A 25639-nucleotide genomic window follows, 5' to 3' on the forward strand; every position below is an offset into this window, starting at 1 on the left:
ATACTCACCCTTTTATTATTTGTTTTTCATCTGCAGTCGAAAGATAAGATTTGGATGCCTAAAATATCTAAGCATACGTCAGAGAATGTAGTTTTTTCAACATTCCAATTCATGCTTAATTCCCTACTTTAAGAATGTCAATTTCTAGACAAAGTCATCAGACAGTCGAAACAATTAAAATGTCAATTTTAAATAAAATATTTTCATGAAATAATCTAAATTTTAACCACGTGTTGCATTAAACTAACTCATAATTAACATGACTGGAAAAACCTATAAAAGTATATAAATATAAAAGGTATAAGTAGTTTTTTATTCGATGATATATATATTATTTAAATTATTCTTAATTTTAAAATTTTGATATTTAATATTAGAATAAATTTTAAAATTTTTATAAATAATTAAAAAAAGGATAAAATTAAATTAAATTAATATTTTGGATGAAAACTTTAGTTTATTTTCGAAATGTAAAATAGATATGATTTATTTTCATTTTGGTGGAGAATATTTATAATTTGTTGACAAATTAGGGATTTGTCAAAAATATTAGGTAAACAGGTGTTAATGTTAGGTATATTTAGTTTTCAAGGCTGTACTTTTTTGAAGCTTTCAAACTGAGCCGCTTCTCTAATAGTATTTTTTAAGATAATTAAAATTTGATTTGTTAAAGATCAATCCATTCTTATCTGCTATTCTTTGCTCGCTGCTGTAATTTTTAGATCAGGTAAGGTTGTGCTTCTTTTTTTCTTTTTTTTTTTGGTAACTTTTAAAGATTCTATTTCTCTTATCCATGAAAGATAATTGAATTTTTCTGTTTTTTTTTTTTTTGTTCAATTCATTTTTCTCTATATCTGAAAAATTTTCCTTACTGGAAATAATTTCTATGGATTTCCTATTGTAAGGAATTGTATTTCGACCTTGTTATATTTAGCGATAGGTAGGCAATGTTTGATTGAGTGATCTATGAAGGAATCAAATCGATGAGATAGATATCAGTAAATAAAGTGAAACTGGTTTCTCATGTTGCTTCTACAACTTTACCACAAGATAAAGATGGGAGGATATATGTATATATAACACCAGATTGAGTAAAATAAAAGGAATCTGAATTCGAATCTCCTATTTGCAATAAAAATCTTGAATTAGACGTCAATGCGGTAGTATTATTGGAATGAAGACATAAATCTTCACTAAAAATTCACTCAAAATTGTTGATAAGGCATTTCATCGCTTAAATATTGACGCTAAATTTCAGTGTATACCATGGTAGTCGGTACTGTAACAGTACCGGTTGTTCAGGCTGGCACATAACATTCCATCAAAATTTCAATTTGTTTTTTCTCATTTTGGCCAATACCGACTTATACACTGTATGCATCAATTTTCATTGATGGAATAGCTAAAGATAAGAAGTTTTTTTACTGGATATGATCATTGTAACTCGGATCATGACAATTATATCTTGAATGTTATAGAATTTTTGCAATAATTTTGTTTATAATTATTATATTTGGAAAATCGTAAACCATTTCTAAGAATTTGTAGATTGGAATTAGAGTTTTTGGGCTTCTATTCTACATTCAAATTTTTATGTTAGTTTCTTTCGGCAATTTGTCTATATATTTGCCTAATCTGAGATGGGTGATATTCATGTGCTAATTATGACTCATTTTCTTCTTCTTTTCTTGTTCTTTTCCTTAGAGTTTCTTTCCGGGAGTAACAAGTTAAGGAAGAAACGTGGAAGACATTCTTTTATAATTTTACCAATGATTACATGTGATATAGATCCTGATGTTGCTCGATGGGATCTCCAAGATATACAAGTTTGTGTATATAGCCATTCTGGTGCCCGTTGTAGTATTACTCAGTATGACAAATACAATAGTCAAACTGTGCAGATTAGAGAGGGTTGTTATGAACCTGAATGTGTAAATGTAGAGAATGATGCTGTTATTGCGCATGCCCTGCAAGAGGAACTCTCACGAGTCGCTGCTGCAGAGGCATCCGGATTTACTAATCCTAGCCGAGACTCTATTCTTTCCCAAGATTGGTTTGGCCTTCAAGGAAGACAACATGGTTCTGGTAGTGTGAACTTCTGAAGTTGCCATTTTGACCAATTGATTATAGGGACTTTATTTAATGCAATAGTGTTGCCTACTGTGTATAGATTGTGAAGATGAAGTTAATCATGGGACGAGGGATTTAGATGATTTTATAAGTGAACAAGGTGGTAATTATGGCATGGGAGACAACCTTTATCATGGTGAAGACATGTTGCGTATAGATACAATCGACGAGTCATCTGTTCTTGATGATGAAGTAGAGAAGAGGTTGAATGACATGGTTCCTATTCCTGTAAGTACTACGTACAAGTCTGGAAAGTTGCTTTGTTTATTAGATTTCAAAGGTTGTTTTTTTTGTTAGTTTTAACTGAAGTTCCTCTGCATTGTGGTGGAAGCATCATTTCATCACATTTCTTTTTCTTTCATTGTTAGTTGATTTTATTTTATTATAAATTTGATGAAGTCCTTGTGTTTTTGATCTCTTTCCTGAGGAATGAAATTTGAAGAATAACTCATGGTAATTAAAAGATATCCTGCATCAGTTGCAATCTTAGACAAGCTTTCAATAAAAGAATGCCTGTTCTGACTTCATTCCTTATGTTTTGTGGAAGTATATTCAGTTTTTAAGTTCAGTAATGAAGGCTACAAGATTACCATATTTTTTTCTCCTGCAATGTACTGAAAAATAAGAGCCAAATGTATTTAAGTTTAAGGATAATTATGATTTTTTCTCATTTGGTTAGAAAATTTCTAATGAATGTTATGAAACTTGTTCAGTGTACAATGTCTTCAGGAACGGTAGGATTAATGTTCATAACTGTTCAAATGGATTCATTGTTTATATGTTCTTCGTTTAAACTTCAACCATTAGAGTTGAGTAGGGTAGGATTGTTCAAAGTGTCTCAAGGTTCACCATTAAGTTGTTTCTACTGATTTAAAAAGGAAAATTTCTTTCATGCATATGAATTCTTGACTCTTTTCCTATTAGTGAGTTTAATCGGAATTGACGTTGCTAATTTTGTGATTGTGTAGCATGTACCTAAAATTAATGGAGATATACCATCGGTTGATGAAGAGATTTCAGACCATCAAAGGCTGCTTGATAGGTTTGGCTTGGCATTTTCTTTTATCTTGGTCTGTTTCATCTGTTTCTCTTTTGATTTTGAGGCAAAATACTATTTTTGGGTTGCTTTGCTATCATATCTTAATTTTCATATAATGAGAATTAACATTCCAGAATATGATGCAATTCCAGGATTAGTAATTCGAAGAAAGCCCTTGACCATTGATAGAAGCACATCTGCATATCAAGCAACTAGGGTAGTACCGCTGGTTTCATGCTTGTTACGTGGTCTATCAAAGACTAAATATCACTCATTTAGAACTTTATGCATCACTTGATACTACTTGGTTAAAATTTGATCTCTCTTTGAATGTTATAGCCTCCTCCCCGTATTTTTCTGGTAGTCCTGACCAAGAGCCATAAAATTCCTAAAAGAAGCTTTTTTCTTTAATGATAGCAATACCTTAGGAGGATGATACCTCAAATTTATGCAGTGCTACAAGTAAATCACAGTGCAAATTCTAAAAACAGCTCCAGGTAAACTAAGAATCAAGTTTATTTCCTCACTCTGTCCCCTCTATTGATATTCCTTTTGCATTATGTTTTAAGAAAAGTAACTAACAAAGTCTATTAATAGAAATCTCACTTATCTAGTTACCTGAGTTCATTTAGCTCCAAACTGTACTCACTAGAATGAGATCCACTTGCTCTAAGTTTCATTCTTGCAGTAGTGGGAAATCAAGGAATGAAAAATGAAAAGAATGTTATCTTTTAAGATGTGGATAGAGGATAATTGGTGCCATTTAATCGGCACATTTGACATTTTCCCATTTCTATGATGTGGTTGCTAATGTTTGGATCCATATTAGTAGATAGCTCTTCTCCTTTTCGGAAGGGTCCTTAATTCCTTTTTTTTCAATGTGGTAAGTTGTGTTTGAGCATGCATATTTTGTTTACAATGAGAACTTGTTGAATTAAAGCTCTCATATAACACAACACAGATATCTTGCCACTAGGCCAAGTGGTTGTTGATAGTTCTATAAGATAGTTCAGTTCTTGTGTTGGGATCCATTTTGGTAAAATGTTTGTTCCTTTGCCATTCAGTTCCCTTTCTCTACAAACTTCCTTCTCCATATGTTTTTTCTTCTACATTTTCTTAAAAAGATGCTTTGGAGTTCAGTTGGTTTAGTCATGAATGCGATCTCTTTTGAACTTTTGGTTTTAATAACATATATTTAATTTAAAATTTATGATTTTATCTTTCAGGTTGCTGTTGTATGGTCTGGTTGAGAATAAGGTTCATGGTGATGGTAACTGTCAGGTTGTTTCTACTTGATTCACTATAAACTATATATTAAATTGCATATTAACTTGCATGGGTGTTAAATAGGTTGTTTTGCTTCAGTATTGACTTATTAACTGAACTTTATAACCCTAGAGCGTCTCTTTCTAATTTTGATTAGCCCTTCTTGTAAATACCTTACATGTTTCCCTTATTTTATATGTCCCAGTTTCGCTCTTTGTCAGATCAACTTTACCGTTCTCAAGACCACCACAGGTTTGTGAGGCAGCAAGTTGTTTCCCAGGTTGGTTGTCTTTTTTCCCTCCCCTTCTGTAAGTTCAATTTTATCTTGTCAACTTAAGTCCTTTCACAGCATAGTTAATAGTTTAACCTGTTAGCCTTGTGCTTCTGTTTTCTCATGATGTGTTGATTTCATTAGCTTAAATCAAATCCGGAGATGTATGAGGGTTATGTTCCAATGGCTTATGGTGACTACTTGAAGAAAATGAACAAGTAATAATATTTATTTCTTTACTATTTTATCACTAAAAACTTTCTAAGGACACATTCATCCTTAATATACTTATTTACATTGATGATACAGGACCAGTGAATGGGGGGATCATCTTACATTGCAAGCAGCTGCCGATTGGGTATGGTCAACTACCAAACCTTTTTACTTCTAGCATGACTTAGCATGGTTCTTTTCCAGCTGACTGTTGAGTTGCTAGAATTTGAATGTAGACCGTAAATTTGTTCTACCATAAGGCTTAAAACTCCTGTTATATATGAAACTGATTTTATTACCTTTTTTTTTTTTTGAAACTTCGTCATTAAGTTCTTTATTCATGCTTATCTTCTAAAAGAAGTATAACATGAAGCTATACCTATTTGGTCAAACTTTGTTACTACAATGAGTTGGTGGCTTTTCTAAGTTTGCAAATTTATGTGAAGCAATATCTTGTAAAGCTTGCCTAAAGAAATGACAATGGCTGCAAATTTGTGGGTTGAAGTAAGGCAACAAAATAAATCGTGTAATATGAGTTCCTATTCTTTGAAATTTTAAACCTTTAATCATATTGGGTAAGTCTCATAGCATAATAATTTAGGACTTCTGTTTGTATTTTCTTTAGTATTTACTTATTGTAAAGAGAATTAGTTTGTCGGATCATGCATGGTATGTTTGAGAAGTTGCTATGAAGAGATGTGTGATTGTCGCAAATTTATATGGTTTCCAGCACTCAAAAATTAAGATACTTCATTTCATTTCCAATGCTAGTGTTTTCGCTTTTTCTGACATGGACTACTTGAGAAATGTAAATTTGCTGTTGACTGCAGTATGGGGTGAAGATATTTATACTAACTTCATTCAAGGATACATGTTATATTGAGATCCTTCCACATTATCAAAAGTCTGAACGAAGTAAGACATGTTAATGTTTTTAATCCTTTCTTTTCTTTTCTTTTTTTTTCTTTTGATTTAATATTGGAGATGTAGCATTAATTTTTCATGACAGATATGATTCTTGTGTCTGAGATGTTCCAATATATAATTAGATTTTAGATTTCAAGGTCAATCCGAAGTTACAATGCTTGTTGTGTATACACTTTATGGTATAAAACAGAAAATGAAAAATTTAGATATGTAAAAGAAGGATGTGTGCGCATTGCTGGTTGTGAAACAGTTTAGGTTGTTGAATTATTGACGAGTGGATATACTTGTGCTGAGATTTTATTTTGTCATATCATGGTCCAAATTGATAATCAATTTGCTATGTTTGTGTCTTTAGTTATTTAAGCATTGTAATTAAAGCCAAGAACTGCTTGGAATTGGGATTATGTTTGTGCTATACTTTGTCTAATAGGCTGTTCTGGATGCCAGTGTTTTTATGTACTTGATGCTTACTTCCATGTTGCTTGTTTATGATTTGTGATTTGTGCAGTTATTTTCTTGAGTTTCTGGGCTGAGGTGCACTACAATTCCATATATCCTGAAGGAGGTAAAAACAGCAACACTCGTTTCTTAACTTACCTCGGACTCATTTGTTCCTTAGTAACTTCGGACCCAAAAACTTTCTACTTATTTTGTTTTGTCAGGTGGACATTAGGTACAAGTATTACATATATTCTTCTTCTTTTCCCAATGCTTTTTATATTGCCAGATAGATATATCTTCAGATCAGTACTTTTGTGATATGTTAGATTAAAGAAAATGTTGTTGTGTTATGTCCAGAACTGCCTAAGAAAAAGAAGAAATGGTGGATGGTTTGAAGATGTTTAGCACTTCATTTAACTTTCCAAGGAGTTCAAAGAAAACATCAAGCATCTTTTTCCAAGTTCTATTTTTGTGTATATAGAGATAGAATACCATCTTTGATTGTAAATAAGTGTATGTAATGATATTTTCTATTCATTTTTATTTACTTCTAAAACTATTAGTTCTTGTGATATTATTAAGATTATGAGACACATTTGCTAATATTGTTTGTGAAGCCTAAAACCAACGGAGTGCAAAAAAATTTCTTCGATTAATGAACATGTTTGTATTTTTTAGATTTCTTTTTCTTCTCTACAGAGCCTTTTCTAGTTGCTCTTTTAAGTTGCTAAAATTTTTATCGAATAATGCTTAGCACTGCCAATACCATACATTATACCACTACATGACACGAATAAACAGAGAGAGTAACTAAAAACAGAATGGCCGGGTTGGGTTGATGCATTTTTTAGATTTGGGTTTTGCTTAGCCCTACCAAAATTTTTATTCAAGTTTGATCTAGATAAAAAAATGTTAAACCCGAATCCAATCCAACTCATATGTATTACTTTTTTTTAATATTTTCATAAAAATAAATTTAAAAATATAATATATCAAATACACTAAAATAAATATTTCTCAACAAATTAAAAATATATTAAAAAATATTTATATTTAAGCAATATTGATATGGTTACAACTTAACAAATAAATATCTTTAAAATAGTAACAAAATACTTTTAAAATAATAGCAAAATTGTTAATAGTAATATAATAGCTAAATAACAATAAAACAATGACAAAATGACAACAAAACAATAACAAAGCAATTGTTTTAGGCCAAACTTAGACCAAAATATCTTACCTAGGGCCCAACAAATTTAAAAAACAAGTCCTATATTTTTGTCTTAGTCAATTTTTTAGACCTCTACTTTTTTCTAAATATTTCCACTTTTCAAGTGGACCTTTAGACCTAGACGAGTGATCTAACTCACAGTTAAGTCTAGTACCAGCATAACCAAAAACAAACTTAAATGAATGATCCAACTCATTATTAGATCTAATACTATCATAAATAAAAACAAGTAGGCATGAAAATGCAAATATGTCAAAATTTTTATAGTACAAACTAATATTTTGTCAAAAAATAAATAAATATAACTTGAAATTCCAGTCATAGAAAATGTTTAAAAGGTATGATGAAAATTTCCAAAAATATTGTACTAATATTGATTTTGAATTAACACTGTATTAAAATTTGAAAGAATCAAAATTAAAAATTGTATTAAAAGAGCTTAAATTGAATTAAAAATTTGAATTTTGAAGAAGCCAAAATACAATTCTCCATTTAAACAAGGGCTTAAATTGCACAAATAATTAACCGGAGGGTACCAAAACAAGAATAAAGATGATAGATTGAAAAAATCAATACGAATATTCCAATGCATTGAGAACCCTTAAGATAATTAGGATGGTGAGTACATTAATAAATAGCAAAAACATTATAAATAAATAATATTCATCAGATAATAAGCCTTACCAACAAAATAACAGTCCAAAACTTTGCTGCATATTTACATATATATATATATATATATATATAGCTTCCCATAAAAAAATCTCAAAAGTTCAAAAAGACTTCACCTAATTGGGGAACTCTACCTGTTATTAAGCAATTTACACCCAAACTTCTGCTTTGTACAATCTATATAGCTTCAATCATCTAAATTTCCAGAATGGATATGAAAAATATATGCCATCCTCTTCCGATTCAACCATCGGTGAAGTCTTCTTTTCATAATAGTGCTAGTGCGATGAATATACAAACTCATATATCGACAACGATCATCTTATTCTCTAGGTCTAGCAGATTTGTGTTTATCTACAAACTTCTTTTCAGTAGGGATAAGACTCAGGATAATGAATAAGAAACTCACCATCCATGTCAGCTGTACAAAATTGCATTGATTTGCAGTCTTGTCAGGAATGCAGAGAAGAGAAGCCATATATCGGCTTTTCAGGAGCTCAATGAGGATAGGCTGGATAGTAATCCTATACGCCTTTCTGTGATCAGAGAAAAAAAAATGTGGTTTTTAAGTTTGCATGAGTGACTAATAATAGCAGGCTAAATAGAAAGTAGGTCGAACTTTATGACAAATATTAACCGGTGCTTACCTCCAGTTGCAATAAGCTTCTCAACACGGGAAACAATATGTTTCCCGTAAGTATACCTCTTCAGGCCATTTAAATGGACCTTGATTCGAGAAAGAATCAACTCAAGATTTTGATCATCGCATGTTTCGAGAACCTTTTGCACGACATAGTTTCCAAATTGATCTTTCATCATAGCCTGTTATGCATTCAACAAACTCCATATTATGCAACTGCAAATCGAGGATCAAAAGCAGAAAAACTTCATAGAAATTAACAAAGAGAAAATTGCTATTTGCTGATCATTCAAATGTATATATATGATATTTGATTTGTAAAAATAGTGCAATGTGAGGTCTCCAATAGGGACACCTAAGATTTATTGCTCGTCAGTTCATACAAGTGCACAGTTATACTGCTTACAAAAGCATCCCATGGTACCTAGGAATTTTGCATCAACATATATGTAAGGAAAAACTTGGAGTGGAGGAAAAACCAAAGGTAAAACAACAAAGAAAAGGGGGCCCAAAATGCACTTAGAATGGTCTAGGGGATGCTAAGAAAGGATTAAAATATGGTCACGGATGTGTTTTTGGTCATGTAGCATCTATTGTAGTTGCGGATATAATGGATGCTATTGTTGGCAATTATGGTAAATATAAGCAGTGAATATCCATGGCAGAGAAATCTGAAATCGGAAAATAGTGGCCGCAATGTCACAGTGCAGCTACTATTTAAATTCTGATGCAAATCTATGTTACTCGGACTTGGCTGTGAGTGTCAGATATGGATATGGTTAATTTTCAAGGTTTTTCCATGTATTTGAAGGATACTTGGAGGTCATATCCCCATATCCATGTGTTGGATACAGGTACTTCATGAAAAATGAAGAGTCTAAGCAACGTAGATGCGAAGTATTCTACAAACATGCCATATTTTTTAGGATGACATTGAATAATTCCAAATTTCCTATTCAAGTTTCTTGCTAAAATTATTTATTGTATTGATTTGATTAGGAAACAAAGAGAGATGATGCTTCAACATATATTGTAACAAAACTCAAGGTTTTTATAGAACTTGATGTAAAAAGGAAAAAGAAGAAATAATACTAGAAGATAAAACTTACACTACTAAATATATGAATGATGAATCACTATTTAAATGTGGAAAAAGAAATTACTATTGCAACATACCTGTAATGGCTCATTTTCATCGGTTGAACCAAGCATCTCGTTGACCAGAATTTGTCGTTCCTGTGGCCCACCAAAAGTCAAGCACTTTTCAACGACATTAGAAGCAAATTTCTGCTGACTCATCTTCACAATTTGTCCAGCAAGCTTGCTGATGATAGTGGACCGCTCATGTGGCTTACCGTGTTCAAGAACATGCTACCACACAGAGATAAACGTGTCAGTGACACATAATACCACAACATTGATGCTCGACATAGGACATATTCGCAGAAGGTGGCTAGAGGAACAAGCAACAGGAAAAAAGGGAAGAAATAATGAGTCAAATGGGACAACTAATGAGTCATTTAAGCATGAAACCAAACATACACAGAAACAGGTTCAAGACATTGTTCAAAATAATTCAATAATAAGATTGATCTAGAAACCAAGACAAAACATATTACAATTAGCAATGGATATGCTAAAACAATAAAGCAGATAACGTAGATCAGTTTCCCAAATGAAAAGTAAATAGGCTAGATTCAAAAGGGATGCTTGGATACCTGAATAACATAATTCCCATATTGATCTTGTGCTAGAGTGCATACAGATTGCATGATCTCATCCATAATGATTTGTTGGGTTTTTGCATCATTGCAATGTTCCAGCACCCTCTATCAGCATTAACAGTGAGTAAAATCAATAAAAGTAAATGACAAATCTCCAGCAATGAAAGGGTAGGATTGGGATGTTTCAAACCTGAATGACACGACAACCATAAGGGTGGGAAGAAAGCGCCACCACTTGGCCATAGAAAGCTGAAATGATAAATTGAATTCGGTCCTGAGGGACACACTCTATACACTTTTGAATAACATGATTACCGTTCTGATCATGAACACATTTCATGATTGAACCATCAAGCTCTGCCACCATTCTGGTTTGCTGGTCCACATTAACCACTTCTAAAGCCTGCAGTCACCGGATTTGTAGCAATCAGAGGCTTCCATAACCCCAAAGATATACAAGCAATTTACTTTAACCTTGTAAACCATTCTCATAAGGAACTTGCATGAAAAGCTCCAAACTCATTACAATGCTAATTTATCCAGTTACACTCAAAGAATCTTGGATGCACTTAAGTGCTCCGAACAACAAAACAATAGCTATTATAATTTAAACGATTAAAATGGTCTCCAGCAGCATGTAAAACAGTAAAAATACCAATATGCCTGGAATTAATAGAAAATGAATTCAGTGCCATGGAGACTATTGGTAGTCAATGACTCCAAGAAAGCAAGAGAATTTTTTTTTTATAGGAAGAATAAAAAGAAAGGGAAACACAGTTGATGCACCTTTTGAATCACTCTGCAACCATACATTTGAAGGCTAAGAGGCAACACATGACCTGTAAGCTGAGTGGCTAACTCCACTCTTTGACTTTCTGTACCATGCTCAAAAAACTGCAAATCCAGCTTAACAGTTAGACTAACCTATTATATATGGATAAACAGGTGGTTGGAAGATTTAAATGAGTACATCATGAAGCATTTACTTTCTGTATAACATAATTTCCAAAGACATCAGTCATCAAAGCACGAGCATGGGGAATAATCTTAGGAAATATTTTGATCTTCTCTTCCTCCGTGGCAGTTTCTAATTTCTGCTGAATAAAGCGACTCCCGTACTGATCCGTACTGCATCATAATACAAATTAGGGTCAGGACATTACACGCACGAATGCATTTTAAGGTAAAGGAAGGCACCGAGACGCCTACCTGAATTCAACAACATGGTCAACAATGTCTAAGAGTTCAAAAGACCTAGTCTTGTTGTTCTTAAATTCATCCAATAAAGATGATACATATCTTCCATCCATACTACTACTGATATCTGAGTGCCATGACCCTGATGAGCTTCTCATCATTGAATTAAAACGTGCAGTTCTATCATTCTGTATGCTCCCAGAACCAATGTTCGCAAGTACAGAATTTGCCAGTGGGTTTCCAGCATATGGCATGCCGAGACCATATGAAGAATTCCCATAATAGCCCTGATTTAGACCACCAGCTTTACCTAAAAGCGACAATTCATACTGCTGCTTCTGCTGAGCTAGTATTGCCTCAATGTATGCCTTTTGAAGGCCATCCAAATCCCCATGCAAAGTACCACCATGGTTCCCAGCAAGCAAAGAATCAGGACTAGCCGCAGTTGTCCCATAAGAAGTTCTTTGTAAGTATTGGATAAAACGAGGATCTACAAGTGGAGAAAGGAGGTCAGACCCTTGATTTCCTGCTCTATTTGAACTTTGCCTATCACCAGTACCAGTCAAGGAGGAACCTAAAATAAAAACCAGAAGAAAAAGATGTTGAAGAGAAAAATGTAGAAAATGAAAAATACCAAAAGCAAAGTACAAGATTTGAGAAAATACCATACCTGCACTTAAATTGTTCTTAACCGCAGAATTTAGCTTCTGGTTAACCGAATAAGCACCAGGTAGACGGCCAATGAAATCTGTGTTCAAAAGATTCACATTGGGATGTGCAACATCAGATCCTTCCAAACTTCCAAATCCAGAAGGATGCACTTTTGCATAAAGATCTGCAGAAGAGGAAGTTCTTTTGGGAATCCTGACTTCCCCATTGGAACTAATCTTAGAAGCATTAATATTAGGTGCAATCCCCTTTTCCCTTGCGAAGTCAATATAGTTTGGAGAAAATGAGAGCTTTTCAGCACTGGACTTGTCAATGAATTGCTGCTGCACACTATGACTATGACCATTTGGCATGCTTAATGGAAAATTCAGCTGATTACCCAGATCAGCCTGAAGATGAGATCGCATGTGGCTATTCTCATCTGCATGTCTAGTTTTCGATAAGTTCAACCCAGATATTGTAGCTGCAAGTTCAGCAAGTTCAGGCACAGCAGACGAATGCCCATTTTGAGCATTTGATCCAACAATATTCTTTTTATCTACTAGGCTGACCTTGCTCCCAACAGGAGGAAGTCCAGAACCAGGAGACCTCCCAACTAAATGTTGTTCAGGAGTTGTACTCCTTGATAGCGAAGAACCCACAGCAGAGGCAAAAGAGTGAGAAGTGGTTTTACCATGGCTCTTAAGATGAGCTACACCAGCAGGCAAGCCCTCCAAGGACTCTGCTCCACTACCAAAACCAGGAGGGCTGGGATCAGCAATGCTAGCCACATCCAACATATCACTGAAAGTATTTCGACTTGCTGGCCTTGACAGGTGGCCAGTTAAGATGGCAGGTCGATCAAGTCCACCCTGCAGGATTTATCATATCAGTTGTGCTACAAAACAAGTTAAATTAAATAAATAGTATTTCACTTAATGATCCATTTTCAATTAACTTATATTAGGATGTTTAACGTTAAGCAATATCAAGATGTTTCAAGCATAAAAAAACAATTTATATATGAAAAACAATAGGAATAAGAAAAGACTACATCATTACTAAACAAAACATCAAGGTGGAAAATAACCATACATTACTAAATAATTGAATACATTCCATCATAAATGTTGGAAAACTATTTTAAAGGGCAGAACAAAGTAATGTAGGATCTAGAAGCTGAAATTTGATACCATCCTTTTCTTTGCACAGATTATTTTGATCATCATATGAAGGTTAAAGTAAGTTATCACATTATTGTATTATTCAGTTTTCAGATAATCCTTCTAGCATGAAAGACAAGAAGAACAAAAGAGAAAAAAGGAACTAGCATCCCTAACTGGTTCAAAATATATGGTTAAGTTCCCATAAATACACGGAATCCTACAAGTTGTCTGATCTAGAAAGTGTATTGTGAAAATAGTTTAGTAACTTCAAAGATAAGTCCAACAACGAAAAAAAAGGAATTAAAAGAAAAATATATATTAATCAAACAAAGAAAAGGGACGTAAACTGGAAATCACCTAAAGGTCAATATATTTTTGAGGTGGGGTTAGGAATATCACAACAAAACAGGACAAAACAACCCGTATCAGTAAAGAAATATTAAAACAAATCATGTTACAATGAGGATAAAAAAATTTACAAAACCTACAATTTATCAATTGACGTGGGGGATACATCACCTGAAGAATGTCAGCAAAACTCTTCCTCCTTGCACCAATCCCAGTACCAGACAGTGGAGCCAAACCATCTGGGCCTCTATCAAGCCACTCAGCAGACATCTTCCTGGACATATTCCTTGCATTGGCATTCCTCAGTTCCATCAAATCATTTTGTCCTTGTTGCACATAAAGACCAGGTTGCATCGAAAATAATGATGAACTATCACCACCATCAACCAACTTCTTCTTTCTCCAGTCCCCAATGTTCCCACTGGAAGAGCCACTAGCCTGGAACCTTTGTGCAACTCGCCAATCCTCTTTTGATAACAATGGTGGAGGCAGCCTTGGATTTATGTTTTCGTGGGAGTAATAGTATGAAAGATATGCAGGATGCGAGCGTATCTCATCTTCAGACAGCATTCCATTATTGCCAGTAGTACTATCACCAACACCACTGATACCATTATTGTCTCCAAAATCAGGATAGGCAAAAAGACTACCAACAGCACTCAAGGATCCCTCAACCGTGGGTGGCGCACTGCCACTTCTATATATGTTAAGATCCCTGTCACGACCCACAGATTGTTGGTTATGACGAGCTCGCAAAAGCAATTCTAGTTCAGTCAAACTCTCTTCCAAACTCCCACTAGGTATTTCAAAACCATTATCCATCGTTGGTAGCATATCTATGTTACTGCCGGTAACCATCCTCAAAACCCTACTTCCATAGAAAAAAAATCAATCAATAAAACTATATCAATAAGACAAGAAAATAAAAACCCATCTTTCAATGTCTAAATATTATTTAGTTCTTCCTCTTCATTTACTACAATTAATAATGGGTTTTGTGTTTAAAAGATACCAGAAACAACTTTACAACTTTTTATATTTCAAAAAAGTCCCATCTTCATTAAAAAACGAAGACAAAAGAAAAGAAACAATTTTTTAGATGAAATCTTCAGCAACCAAATAGAGCACAATCGATCATTAGACTTATATAAAAAAGCAAGTTTTCATTTTAAAGTTTTCATAATATTTTCTCAGCAACAAACCATATAACTGGACGTTAAATTCAACCAAAATAGAAAAGAAAAAAGAACAAAAACTCACATCGTATTTTTTTCATCACGACATAGGTTAATTAAACATTAAAATTCAACAAGAAACTTAAAAATCTAAAAACAAATTCCCCCATCAATTAACTACCAAGCACCAAAAAGTAATCTCCCTGAAACCCAAACCCTCCCTCCCAACCCAAAAGAAATGTAATCCTAAAACTAAATTGCGATTAAATCAACGTCGATAACGAGAAACTTACGTTGCCTGAAGATCAATACTCCGTTTCCTCTTTCCTTGTAAAAAAATTATAAAATTTCAGAATATAGATAAAAAAAATTTAAAACTATAATCAGAAGCAATAAATATTATTTAAAAAATGAAAAAAAAGGATAAAAAAATATACAGGCAAAGACGGAGGCGAGGTAAGGAGGAAGAGAAGGAGAGAGCGTAATGTCTTCTCTGAGATTCTTCCGAAACGGCCGTTTTTTTTTTCAAATTATCAATGAAGTTGTAAAATAAAGTAGCAAAAAGAAGAAAAAGAAAATCAGAGATAGAGGGGGAAGTAGGACCAGAAAAATGTGATTTCAGACGTTGGATAAACAATGGACGGTGATGAACGGTGATTACGTGCATGGACGTTAATTGCTATGTAAGAAAGTAGTTTATTTTATTTGTATTTTATCCCTTCTTTTTTTTTTTTTTTGCTAAACTAACATGGAGGTTTTGTTAATTTATCTTAATATGCTGAAATTTTTGAGAAATTAGATTGAAATTCTAAAATTTATCTATTTATGATATTTTTAGAGACAAATATGTTCTTTAAGATGCGTTTATCTTTCAAAACGGCTACAAGGAATCCAATAATTATAATTTTTTTAGATAAACCCTCTAAACTTTATTTTTTTAATCAAATACTCAAATTTCAATCCTCGATTTTTAATTTTCTATTTTTAATCTTTAATTTTCAATTTTGAATTTTCAATCCTCAATTATTTTTTAATTTTATTCTCTTCGATTTTAGTTTATCTATTATAATTTTAAATAGAAAATCAATTTATTCATTTAGATGACAAGCATATCTCTTACATTCAATTACAAATGTTAAGAAAATTTATTAAATTATTTAATTTTAAATAGTTAATTATTATGCTATTTAAAAAAATTATGTTTATATACTCACCACGAAGATTGGATTTTGGAGATGTACATAAACAATTCAAGCAAAGGTGTATCAGATGTCATTCATTAATACTTGCGAGATGCAAGATTTTTATACTTGGCTCGCGTGCTCGGAGGGCTAAATTGAATCACCCACTTATTAGTGCTTTGGTTGAAAATAGAGACTGAAGATGCACTTGAGGACATTCAATCTTCCCTTCGGCAAGTATACAGTTACACTTGAGGACATTAGTTTACAACTCGGTTTATTGGTCAATGAAGAAGTCATTACATGGCCAGTTATTAGCGTCGATTAGAATGCAACATGCGAACAACTATTAGGGAAGGTGCCAAACAAGATTAGGAGTAGCCGGATCAAGATGAGATGGTTGGAAGACAATTTCCAAACTATTAAGGCTTCTGCGAGTGATGTTAAAAAGGAACAATTCTCATGGGCATTCATTTTGAAGTTGATAGGAGATCTGCTAATGCTAGATAAATCTCGCAATCTAGTACATTTAAGGTGGCTACTACTACTAGCCGATTTGAAAGAATTGGGATGACTTAGTTAGGGATTAGCGATGCTGGAGACATTGCACTTAGAAATGTGTTGAATGACGCTATCGAATCAAGTTAAAATTGATGGTTGCATGCTCCTTTTTTAATCATGGACATGGTATTGACTATCATTTTTACGCCCCTAAATGGAACTCCCTTACTAATTTCTACTTGTCATATGGTAAAATTCATTTTAATGGATTTACAAAATATAGATGATTAGTTAGTGAATTCACCCGATAGATATTTAAAAGAAAAATTGAAACTGAACCTCAAGTAAATTAAAAGTTAGCTAATGTGTGTTGATATATGTAATAATGTAAATTAAAATTTCATGACCTCTTTGTTGTTTCTTTCTTTCTTTTTTCCAAATCAAGTAGATAAATAAACCCAACTAATTAGAAGTGTTCATGGGTTAAGTTGAGTTGGTTCAGGTCGGGTTTAATCATAATATTAATATATTTTATATTTGTTCAAGCCTGGCCCGACTCAAAATATGAGCCTAAAATTTTGTTCAAACCCGCACATATTTGCAAAAGATTAAATTAAGACCATTTTAGGCTCGTCCATATTATTTTTAATTTTTTTTAAAAAATATTTATTTTATTTTATTTTAATGTTTGATAATTTTATACATTTTTTATTTATTGAATTTTTTATATAGTCATCTTAACATTATTTTAATATTTACATTAGAGTAATGTTATGTATTTAGTATAGATTTATTTATTTAATGTGTCATAAATTACATAATATTTATACATAAAATATTATAAACTTAAAAATGAGTCGGGTCGAGTCGGACTCGAACTTTGAATGTTCAAACTCGAGCTCGGCCCATATTTTAAATGGACCTAATTTTTTTTGTCCAATCTCATTTTTTGAACTTAGTTTATTTGTTCAAACCCTCCCAAATTTTGGACAAGCTTTCAAGCCTGGACGGGTAGCCCGAACCATGTATAGGCCCATAATCAATCTTCAAAATCAATATAAGCAATGACTTTCCTTTTAATCTTGTAACAACCCAACGAAGTTCTTGAATCCAAGACGCAACCTTTCTATGAATAAAATATAGTTTTTTTTTATTTCTTAAGGTATCTAACGGAGTGAGCATGATAATTAATCATTTGTATTCTGTAGGCCCATTAAGTGGGTAGATGTTGACCACGAGTTTTAAAGTTACTTCATATTTAGGGTAAGGATCGAACCATCAATCACTGGCTGAGTAGGAGAGACCCTCACCTTTTCACCTAACTCCCGTAGTTAATAAGACATAATTTTAGTACATCTTGCGAAATCTATTTAGAGTTGCCATCCCATCATGACAAATATTGCAACATCCTTCAATATCAAAACCCCATGAGATGAGTCTGTCTTTTGTAGGAAGCCTGTTAAGGATAGCCATCTAAGCAACAAAAGACAACTTTGGAATATGTAAAGGAAAGCAAAGGAGCTTGTTCCAAGCAACCCTCTCCTTCCTTGTTCTGATTTCTTTCCATATTTTGGACACAGATACCTTACTAGTTTCTTCTATATTTTTAAGAACCTGAGAAGCAACATCCCTCAACTTCAATAATTTCTTTCAACCTCAACCAGCTAAAAAGAATCATTCTTCAGGATATATGCTTGTACCCAAGCAATCCATAAAGATCCCTCACCAGCGAGAATAGATCTAATATGTTGAATCATGCAGGCCTTATTCCAATTCTCCAGGTCCTTCATTCCTAAACCCCCTTCAGCTTTTGGAGAACAAATCACATTCCAGCTAACATCCTTCATTCAACCTCCTTGTCATAAGGGGAACTCCTGAGTAATGAACAGGGAATTTCCCAATCTTAAACCCCAGTAATTCCACTAATTTCCTTCAGCTCATCTTCTAACATCCTAGTAGAAAAAATCTCACGTTTGGCCAGAAAGTTCATAAAAATACTTAAGCACACTCCAAATACCAAGTACAGAGTCAAGAGAGCCTTTAGCAAAAATCAACAGATCATCTGCAAAGCATATGTGAGTCAATTTAATCCTATTGCATTTTGGATGATACTTGAACAGACCAAACTAAGCAGCTGTACCCAAAAGTCTGGAGAAAACATTCATAACAAGGACAAAAAGGTAGGGAGAAAGGGAGCTCCCTGCCTTATGCCTCTTGCCCCTTTGAAGTAGCCCACCAATCCACCATTAAAAGAGATGGAGAACCTGGAAATAGTAACACAAGCATTGATCCATTTTACAACCTGCTCTGGGAATCCCAGGGCTGATACAGCAGCAATGATAAATTTTTAGTGCACACCTTGATGATAAAGTCCTCTTACCATAACCCCTAACAAGCTCAATTTTTTATGAAGGCAAAATTCACTTGTTGCTCAATTTTTGGGAAGGCCTCCAAACTTTAGTTCACTTCAGAAGATTGTGAATCTTCTTTGGGGTAAGAAAAGTGTTGTGGAGGTTAAATTGGCAGGTACTAATCTTTTCATTTTTCAGTTTTCTAATTCTGAAGCTAGGGACTTGTGTTCTTGAGCAGGGTCCCTGGAATATTCAAAATCAACCTGTCATTTTACGTAAGTGGGAGCCAAATTTGAAGAGTTTGGAATTTAATATGGATCGCTTACCTGTTTGGATTCATCTCAAGCATGTTCCTCTTGAATTGTTCACGAGAGGTGGCTTGAGCTATATTGCTAGTGCTCTAGGAAATCCTCTGTATATGGACGGATTACTGCTTCTAAGCAACGCCTACTTTATGCTAAGGTATGTGTGGAGTTATCAGTGGATCAAGTGTCACCTCGTTTCGTTTTACTAATGTGATTCATAAGGATGGCTCGAGAGCTTCTGTTGCAGTTGAAGTTCCCTGGATGCCTCAGAAATGTTGTTATTGTTACTATAACTAATGAGGGGGATATGATGAAGTCTCAATTAAAAACTATTGCTACTAGCTCTAATTCACCTGATTCAACTAGGAACGTAAGTTCCAGAAAAGGGAAAAACGTTCTTACTGGTCTAGTAATCGTTTTGAGGTGCTAATCTCTATGGAGGATGTTGGATTGCCCTCAACTAGTGCGACTTCTAATGTAGAAAATGATTCTTATTCAAATATGGTGAATGCTCCGCTTCGTCTCCAAGAAAGCCAAGAGCTGCTTCTATGGGAATAGTTACTTTGATGAAGGCCATGAAAACTAAGAAGGGGGGGAAAATTGAAAGCAGTAGGAGTATGTTAGTTCTACCTACCAATGGAGGTTTGACTCAACTGTGTGCGATGAAAATTCTTTTTTGGAATGTTAGACCCTATAAAGCAGAAATTTATTTTTGATAGGATTAGGCAGTGGAGGATTGATGTAGTTTGCTTATTTGAAACTAGAGTGAAAGTAGATAAAATGCAGCAAGTAATGGGGTGTACTTTTCATGGTTGGAAGGGGTTTTACAACTACAGTGAAGCTGTAGATGGAAGAATTTAGGTTTTGTGGAGAGAAAGTTTATAGATTTTCAAAGTTTCTTCTACTGGTCAGTGTTTGTCTAGCTGTGTTAATCTAAATGGCCTGGATATCTTTTTTGCTGCAGTTCATGGAAGTAACATTAGGGGTGAAAGAAAAAGACTTTGGGAGCATTTGGAAGATGTTAAGGAAAGTGTTGGTAATAGCCCATCCTCAAGAGAGCTGATATGAGGGATTTTCAGGAGTGCTTAACTGATCATGTGTTCAATGGTCCACAATTTACCTGGTCAAATCATCAGAAGGATTCTTTTCTTGCCAGAAAACTGGACAGAGTCTTGGCAAATGATGTCTGGTTGAGCCGTTTTCTTCGAGCTCCAGGAGCTAAACCTTTTAGGTTCTCTAATTTCTGGGCAAAATATCCTGATTTTATGAAGACTGTTGAACAATCTTGGAAAGAACCTGTTGATGGTGATCCTATGTTTAGGCTTATGAAACAGAGGAGACAACCTATCAAACTGTTGACTTAACATGATGATAACAGGTTAGAAACATAGTGGACTTATTGGCACTGCTGATAAGGGAGTAAAAGGTTGTTCAATCCAATTTCTTAGGGAATTACTGAATGCTACTTTACCAGCTGATGCACATGATTAGAGATATTACAAGGGAGGAAATTAACGAGTCTATGTTTGCACTTACAACTAATCATGGGCCAAAAAATGGGGGTTTGGGTAAAAAAATTATTATATTTTTAAAATTTTATTTTTTATAAAAAATTAATATGAGTGGGCCGGGCCAGATTCAAGTTTTAGCTCTTTAAATCTAGATCGAACTTGAATAAAATTTTTAATTTTTTTGAGTCGAATTGAACCCGAACTTATCAAATGAGCCTAAAATTTTGTTACGGCCTAGCCCAACTAATAATCACCTCTATTTGCGTTGAACAATGAGAAGGCACTTGGTCCCAATGGATACTCGTCGCATTTTCTCAAAAGGTGATAACTTTTTAACTTTCATTTTGAAAAATTAAAATAAAACAAAAATTCAATTTCGAGAGAGATTAATTTTAAAAATATAATATAGAGTATATTATTTTTCTTATTATATGGTATTTTTATTATCATATTTGTTCATTATATTATGATACAATACCTAAAATTAGGTATAGTCCCTCAACACTCAAATAGAAAGATAATGCATTTTAACACAATCAAGTCCACATCCTCCTGCATTAACAACAATACCAGTATCAATTAAGCTAAGACTTAATTAACAAAATCGAATTTTAAAATATTTAAAATTCATATTAATAAATAATATTTTTAATAATATTTGGAATTCAGTCATGGAAAACCCCCCAAAAACATATAGTGGAACTCTTCCCAAAATCTTAGGTTTACCCATTTTGTTTGTAAATGGATGCCAGGCCATCTGTCTGGGTCAAATCAAATCACCCTTTTATCCAACTACATTGATATGAACATCATGATTAACAAGGGTATTATCGTCTTTTAACCCTTCAATTAATTCACCATCAAATTATTATATAAAGAGGAGTTCCTTCTTGTCCACAAAACAAAGTGATAGTCGGGAAAACCAATCCCTCTATTTCTAGAAATGAAGCAAGCTGAGATTAACAGAAGCTTCTGCTACCGGCACGTGGCGGATCCATGTAAGGCATTCGGACGTCGGTGCACCCGGTTCGGACAGCGATGTACCCGGTTGGTGGAGGAGCAAAGAGCAAAGTTCTACATTCTCCGCCGGTGTGTCACCATGCTTGTGTGCTGGCATGAATGTGGCGACACTTGAAGAACCCTAACATGTTGGTGCTTATATTAGAAGAAAGTTTATATGTTAATATATATATATATTAGAATTAATACACATCAAAAGGAAGAAGGGTTCTCTTCTTCTTCTTCTTCTTTTCTGCTGTTGTATTTTATGTTAAAATCAAGTTTGTTCATAAAATTTTTATGAAATGAGTTTTTAACTTAATTAGTATAAAATTTATTGGCGCCAATACAAAAAACGTGCGAGTAATGCAAGAATTATAATTACATATATATTTCCTATTCCAGATATAGATACAGATTTAATTTGTTTGGCCAACAAACAATACCAATTTCCTCCTGTTGGAAATTGAATGATGGAAAAGAATGATTTGACAAATTTTAATAGTATTTATATCTAAAATAGAATTAATAGTACTAAAATAAAGTATTTTTTCTGTCAAAATAAAATTAATTATGCCAATGATACAATAGGAATTAATTTGGGGCATTTCCAAGCTCAAGAAAATTCATATAAATATTTAATATTTGAATGGATTAAATTTAAAATTAGTATTTGAATTTGTCCAATTCTTTCATATTGGTATTTGTGATTTTTTTATCTTAAATTAGTATTTAATTTTTTTCTATTTATTATATTAGTACTTGAGATTAATAACGTTAATTTTTTGTTGATATGGCAATGCTGACCAATCACATGTCGTCATGTGACATCCTCTTATACGTCATGAGGGAAAATAAATAAAGAAAAATGAGGTATAAGATGATGTCACGTGACGGGGTGCAATTAGTCAGCACTGTCATGTTAGAAAAAAAATTTGACACCGTTAATTTCATGTACTAATATAGTGGACGAAAAAAAAATTCAAGTATCAATTTAGGACGAAAAATCATAAGTACTAATTTGGGAGAACTCGATAAATTTTTGTACCAATTTTATATTTAACCCTATTTGAATTTTCTAAAACAAATTCTAATATTTAAATTAAAGAAATTCAAGAATTAAGGAGTACGGATAGTTGATTGCATGTGCACGTGCATAGAAAATTAATAATTTATGAATAATTTTAAAGTGTGATTTTAACTACAAGCATATAATGTCGAGTTGTAATATTTATAAGTGTTACAATAGAACATTTCGAATATTCTAATGATCGAACCCAAATAATTATCAAATTGGTAAATGTGTTTATCAAGTTAATTACAAGTTAATCAATTACTAATTTAGTTGAGTCAAGAAATTATTAGAGAATCGAATAAAATAAGATTTAAACTATATTTAAATTACCAAATAAAAATATATCAAATTAACTTTCTTCCTTTTTACTAGAAACAGTGCAAATGAGTGAAATGATGGTTGAATGAGTAATGGATTAGTAATTAAGCTAATAAACCTGCAATGATTATATTGTTTTCCACTCTTAGGTAGGAATATCCTCTCAATCTCACTTAGGTATATAGATTTCCTCTCGATCTCACTATAAGATACAAATGTATCAAAGTTCTACACGATAAAGTCTATCTAAATCTTCCACTAGAGGCGTCAATCTTCCATTAGAAATGTCAATTTTAATGTAATATGCAATTTAATACATTTGAACAAATAATCAATCAAGGCATAGATAATAAGCTACTTAAGTAACTCATTCATCAATCAACCAATAAAACCATTCAACATATTATTAAACTTAAATTCCTCACAAGCAATTAGGCTCTTTAACCATAAACTTAAAAAAATTATTAAAATTGAAAATAAAATTATAAAAATCGTAAAAAATTATAAAAAAATTGTAAAATTTTATAGAAATCATTAAAAAATGTATGAAAAAAGGTCATTTAACCATTGACCATTTGTAACACCCTTAACTCGTATCCGTCACTGGAATAGGGTTACGAGACATTACCGAAAAACACACCTCATTCACATACATTTATACATTCATACTCAAAATCCATTCAAAACATTCACAATGTCCCTTGTAAGGCTCTACGAGACCTTAAAACATGCTTATAAGTGGTTCGGGACTAAACCGATAACATTTACAAACTTTGAGAAACTTGGAAAATTTTCAAACATATAAGGGTCACACGCCCGTGTGAACAGGCCGTGTGCCTCTCACGGTCACCAGACACGCCTGTGTCACAAGCCATGTGAAAACAGGGCATACATACTGACTTGTACTACACGGCCGAGGACACACCCGTGTGCCACGGCCGTGGGAAAACTAAAGGGGTTACTGACTTGGGTCACACGGCCGACCACACACCCATGTGCTAGCCCGTGTGCCACACACGACCAGTAGACAAGCCCGTGTGTCTAGGCCGTGCCAAACCTGTAGGGTATACTGACTTTAATTCGAAAGGGTACCCTAAGGGACATACGGCCGTATAACATGACCATGTGTCACACACAGCTGAGACACACTCTTGTGTCTCTACCCGTGTGGACAAAAATAGGCCATTTATAAAGCCAATTTGCGACCCTTATCTCATGCACACAAAGTGACCAAATTGGTACCATTTCAACACATATATAGGCAGCCAAAATATGCCAATTCACACACATATCATGCCATCTATCATCAACCATTTCAATTACTTAATTCCTTATTCAAAACATACCAATTTATTAAACCAAAATCATCAAAAACTTACATAACTTCTAATTTCATTTACTCATCAAATTATCATCTATTACATGTCATAAAACACACTATATCATCATCTCAAAACCAACCACATTATGCCAACTTTCCAAGCCATGATTCTTCATCTTAGAATTATCCAAAAGAGCATCTTATACCCATACCAAACAAACCAACGTATAAGACATTATATACATCACATATACATATCTTATCAAACACATAAATCAAGCTAACTTAAGTGACCAAATACATACCATTTTCAACAAAAGCAAGCCAAATCTCATGGCTATGTCAAATCCCAAAATATATCATCAATTCACTAGCCTATACATGCCATATACTATGTTTACAAGCATCCAAAAATAACAACAAGTATTCAATAGTGTGATGATGGTTCCCGATGATCCCCGATGTCCAAGCTAGCTTCGATAATCTATAAAACATAGAAAAAACACACAAGTAAGCTTTAAAAGCTTAGCAAGCCATATACAAATAAAGTCATCGTATGAACATTTGCATAACAATTCAAATATGCTAAACATAGCTAATCACAAACAAGTTCACAAACCTTTTTCGTTGAACACATATGCAACATCTTAATCAAATTCATCATTTATTTCACTTTCAATACTTGTGTGAATCTCGTACGTACCTGAGTTATTTAACTCATTCACACATTCTTTCTCGACTTGACTTTACCCGTTGAACCATTTAGAATTGTTAAGGATACTCAGAAATCACATAAGCTCGTACAATGCCATATCCTAGATATGGTCTTATATGTTATCATATATTGATGCCACTGTTCCAGACAAGGTCTTACACGAAATCCTAATACGATGCCAATGTCCCAGACATGGTCTTACACGTAATCACAATACAATGTAAATGTCCCAGACATGATCTTACATGCAATCACATTCGATAATCTCATG

The 25639-nt window shown here is 33.4% G+C and overlaps 2 protein-coding genes across 7 annotated transcripts; one reads left to right on the plus strand and one right to left on the minus strand.

Annotated features, from left to right (window-relative positions):
- The first annotated feature begins 547 nt into the window (after positions 1-547).
- Positions 548-6911, plus strand: LOC108460454 (OVARIAN TUMOR DOMAIN-containing deubiquitinating enzyme 9-like). 3 transcript variants are annotated; one of them, XM_053026891.1, is made up of 11 exons: positions 548-732; positions 1705-2085; positions 2171-2358; positions 3099-3172; positions 4396-4450; positions 4641-4715; positions 4851-4924; positions 5016-5064; positions 5750-5834; positions 6355-6411; positions 6645-6911. In XM_053026891.1, the coding sequence occupies exons 2-11, from the start codon at positions 1770-1772 to the stop codon at positions 6680-6682; spliced, it is 1011 nt and encodes a 336-aa protein (XP_052882851.1). In that variant the 5' UTR covers positions 548-732; positions 1705-1769; the 3' UTR covers positions 6683-6911. The 3 variants fall into 3 exon arrangements, with proteins under 3 accessions (XP_052882851.1, XP_052882852.1, XP_052882850.1); XM_053026890.1 differs by having other exon boundaries at positions 575-727; XM_053026892.1 differs by lacking the exon at positions 5750-5834 and having other exon boundaries at positions 574-727.
- Positions 6912-8122: 1211 nt separating this feature from the next.
- On the minus strand, positions 8123-15912 carry LOC108460694 (pumilio homolog 4). Of its 4 annotated transcripts, none has more exons than XM_017760285.2 (12): positions 15529-15912; positions 15385-15413; positions 14088-14784; positions 12425-13274; positions 11767-12328; positions 11544-11685; positions 11344-11451; positions 10748-10960; positions 10552-10662; positions 10010-10204; positions 8841-9015; positions 8123-8729 (listed from the first exon to the last, which is right to left on the minus strand). In XM_017760285.2, exons 3-12 carry the CDS (start codon positions 14772-14774, stop codon positions 8683-8685), a joined length of 3090 nt encoding a protein of 1029 aa, XP_017615774.1. In that variant the 5' UTR covers positions 14775-14784; positions 15385-15413; positions 15529-15912; the 3' UTR covers positions 8123-8682. The 4 variants fall into 4 exon arrangements, with proteins under 4 accessions (XP_017615774.1, XP_017615773.1, XP_017615777.1 ...); XM_017760284.2 differs by having other exon boundaries at positions 15385-15418; positions 15529-15833; XM_017760288.2 differs by having other exon boundaries at positions 14088-14787; positions 15529-15782.
- Positions 15913-25639: the final 9727 nt, after the last annotated feature.

Source organism: Gossypium arboreum, chromosome 4 (genome assembly GCF_025698485.1).
Source record: "Gossypium arboreum isolate Shixiya-1 chromosome 4, ASM2569848v2, whole genome shotgun sequence".
In the NCBI taxonomy this organism is placed as follows: Eukaryota; Viridiplantae; Streptophyta; class Magnoliopsida; order Malvales; family Malvaceae; genus Gossypium; species Gossypium arboreum.

What these genes read in the sequence shown, in the direction of transcription:
- LOC108460694 (XM_017760285.2), bottom strand. Translation starts at nt 14,774, where the DNA reads ATGGTTACCGGCAGTAACATAGATATGCTACCAACGATGGATAATGGT. An exon ending in GACCATGTTGTTGAATTCAG is followed by an intron (nt 11,686 to 11,766) that starts GTAGGCGTCTCG and finishes ATTATGATGCAG; the next exon opens with TACGGATCAGTACGGGAGTC. An exon ending in GAAGCTTATTGCAACTGGAG is followed by an intron (nt 8,730 to 8,840) that starts GTAAGCACCGGT and finishes CTCTGATCACAG; the next exon opens with AAAGGCGTATAGGATTACTA.
- LOC108460454 (XM_053026891.1), top strand. Translation starts at nt 1,770, where the DNA reads ATGATTACATGTGATATAGATCCTGATGTTGCTCGATGGGATCTCCAA. An exon ending in GGCAGCAAGTTGTTTCCCAG is followed by an intron (nt 4,716 to 4,850) that starts GTTGGTTGTCTT and finishes TGATTTCATTAG; the next exon opens with CTTAAATCAAATCCGGAGAT. An exon ending in TACTTGAAGAAAATGAACAA is followed by an intron (nt 4,925 to 5,015) that starts GTAATAATATTT and finishes TTGATGATACAG; the next exon opens with GACCAGTGAATGGGGGGATC.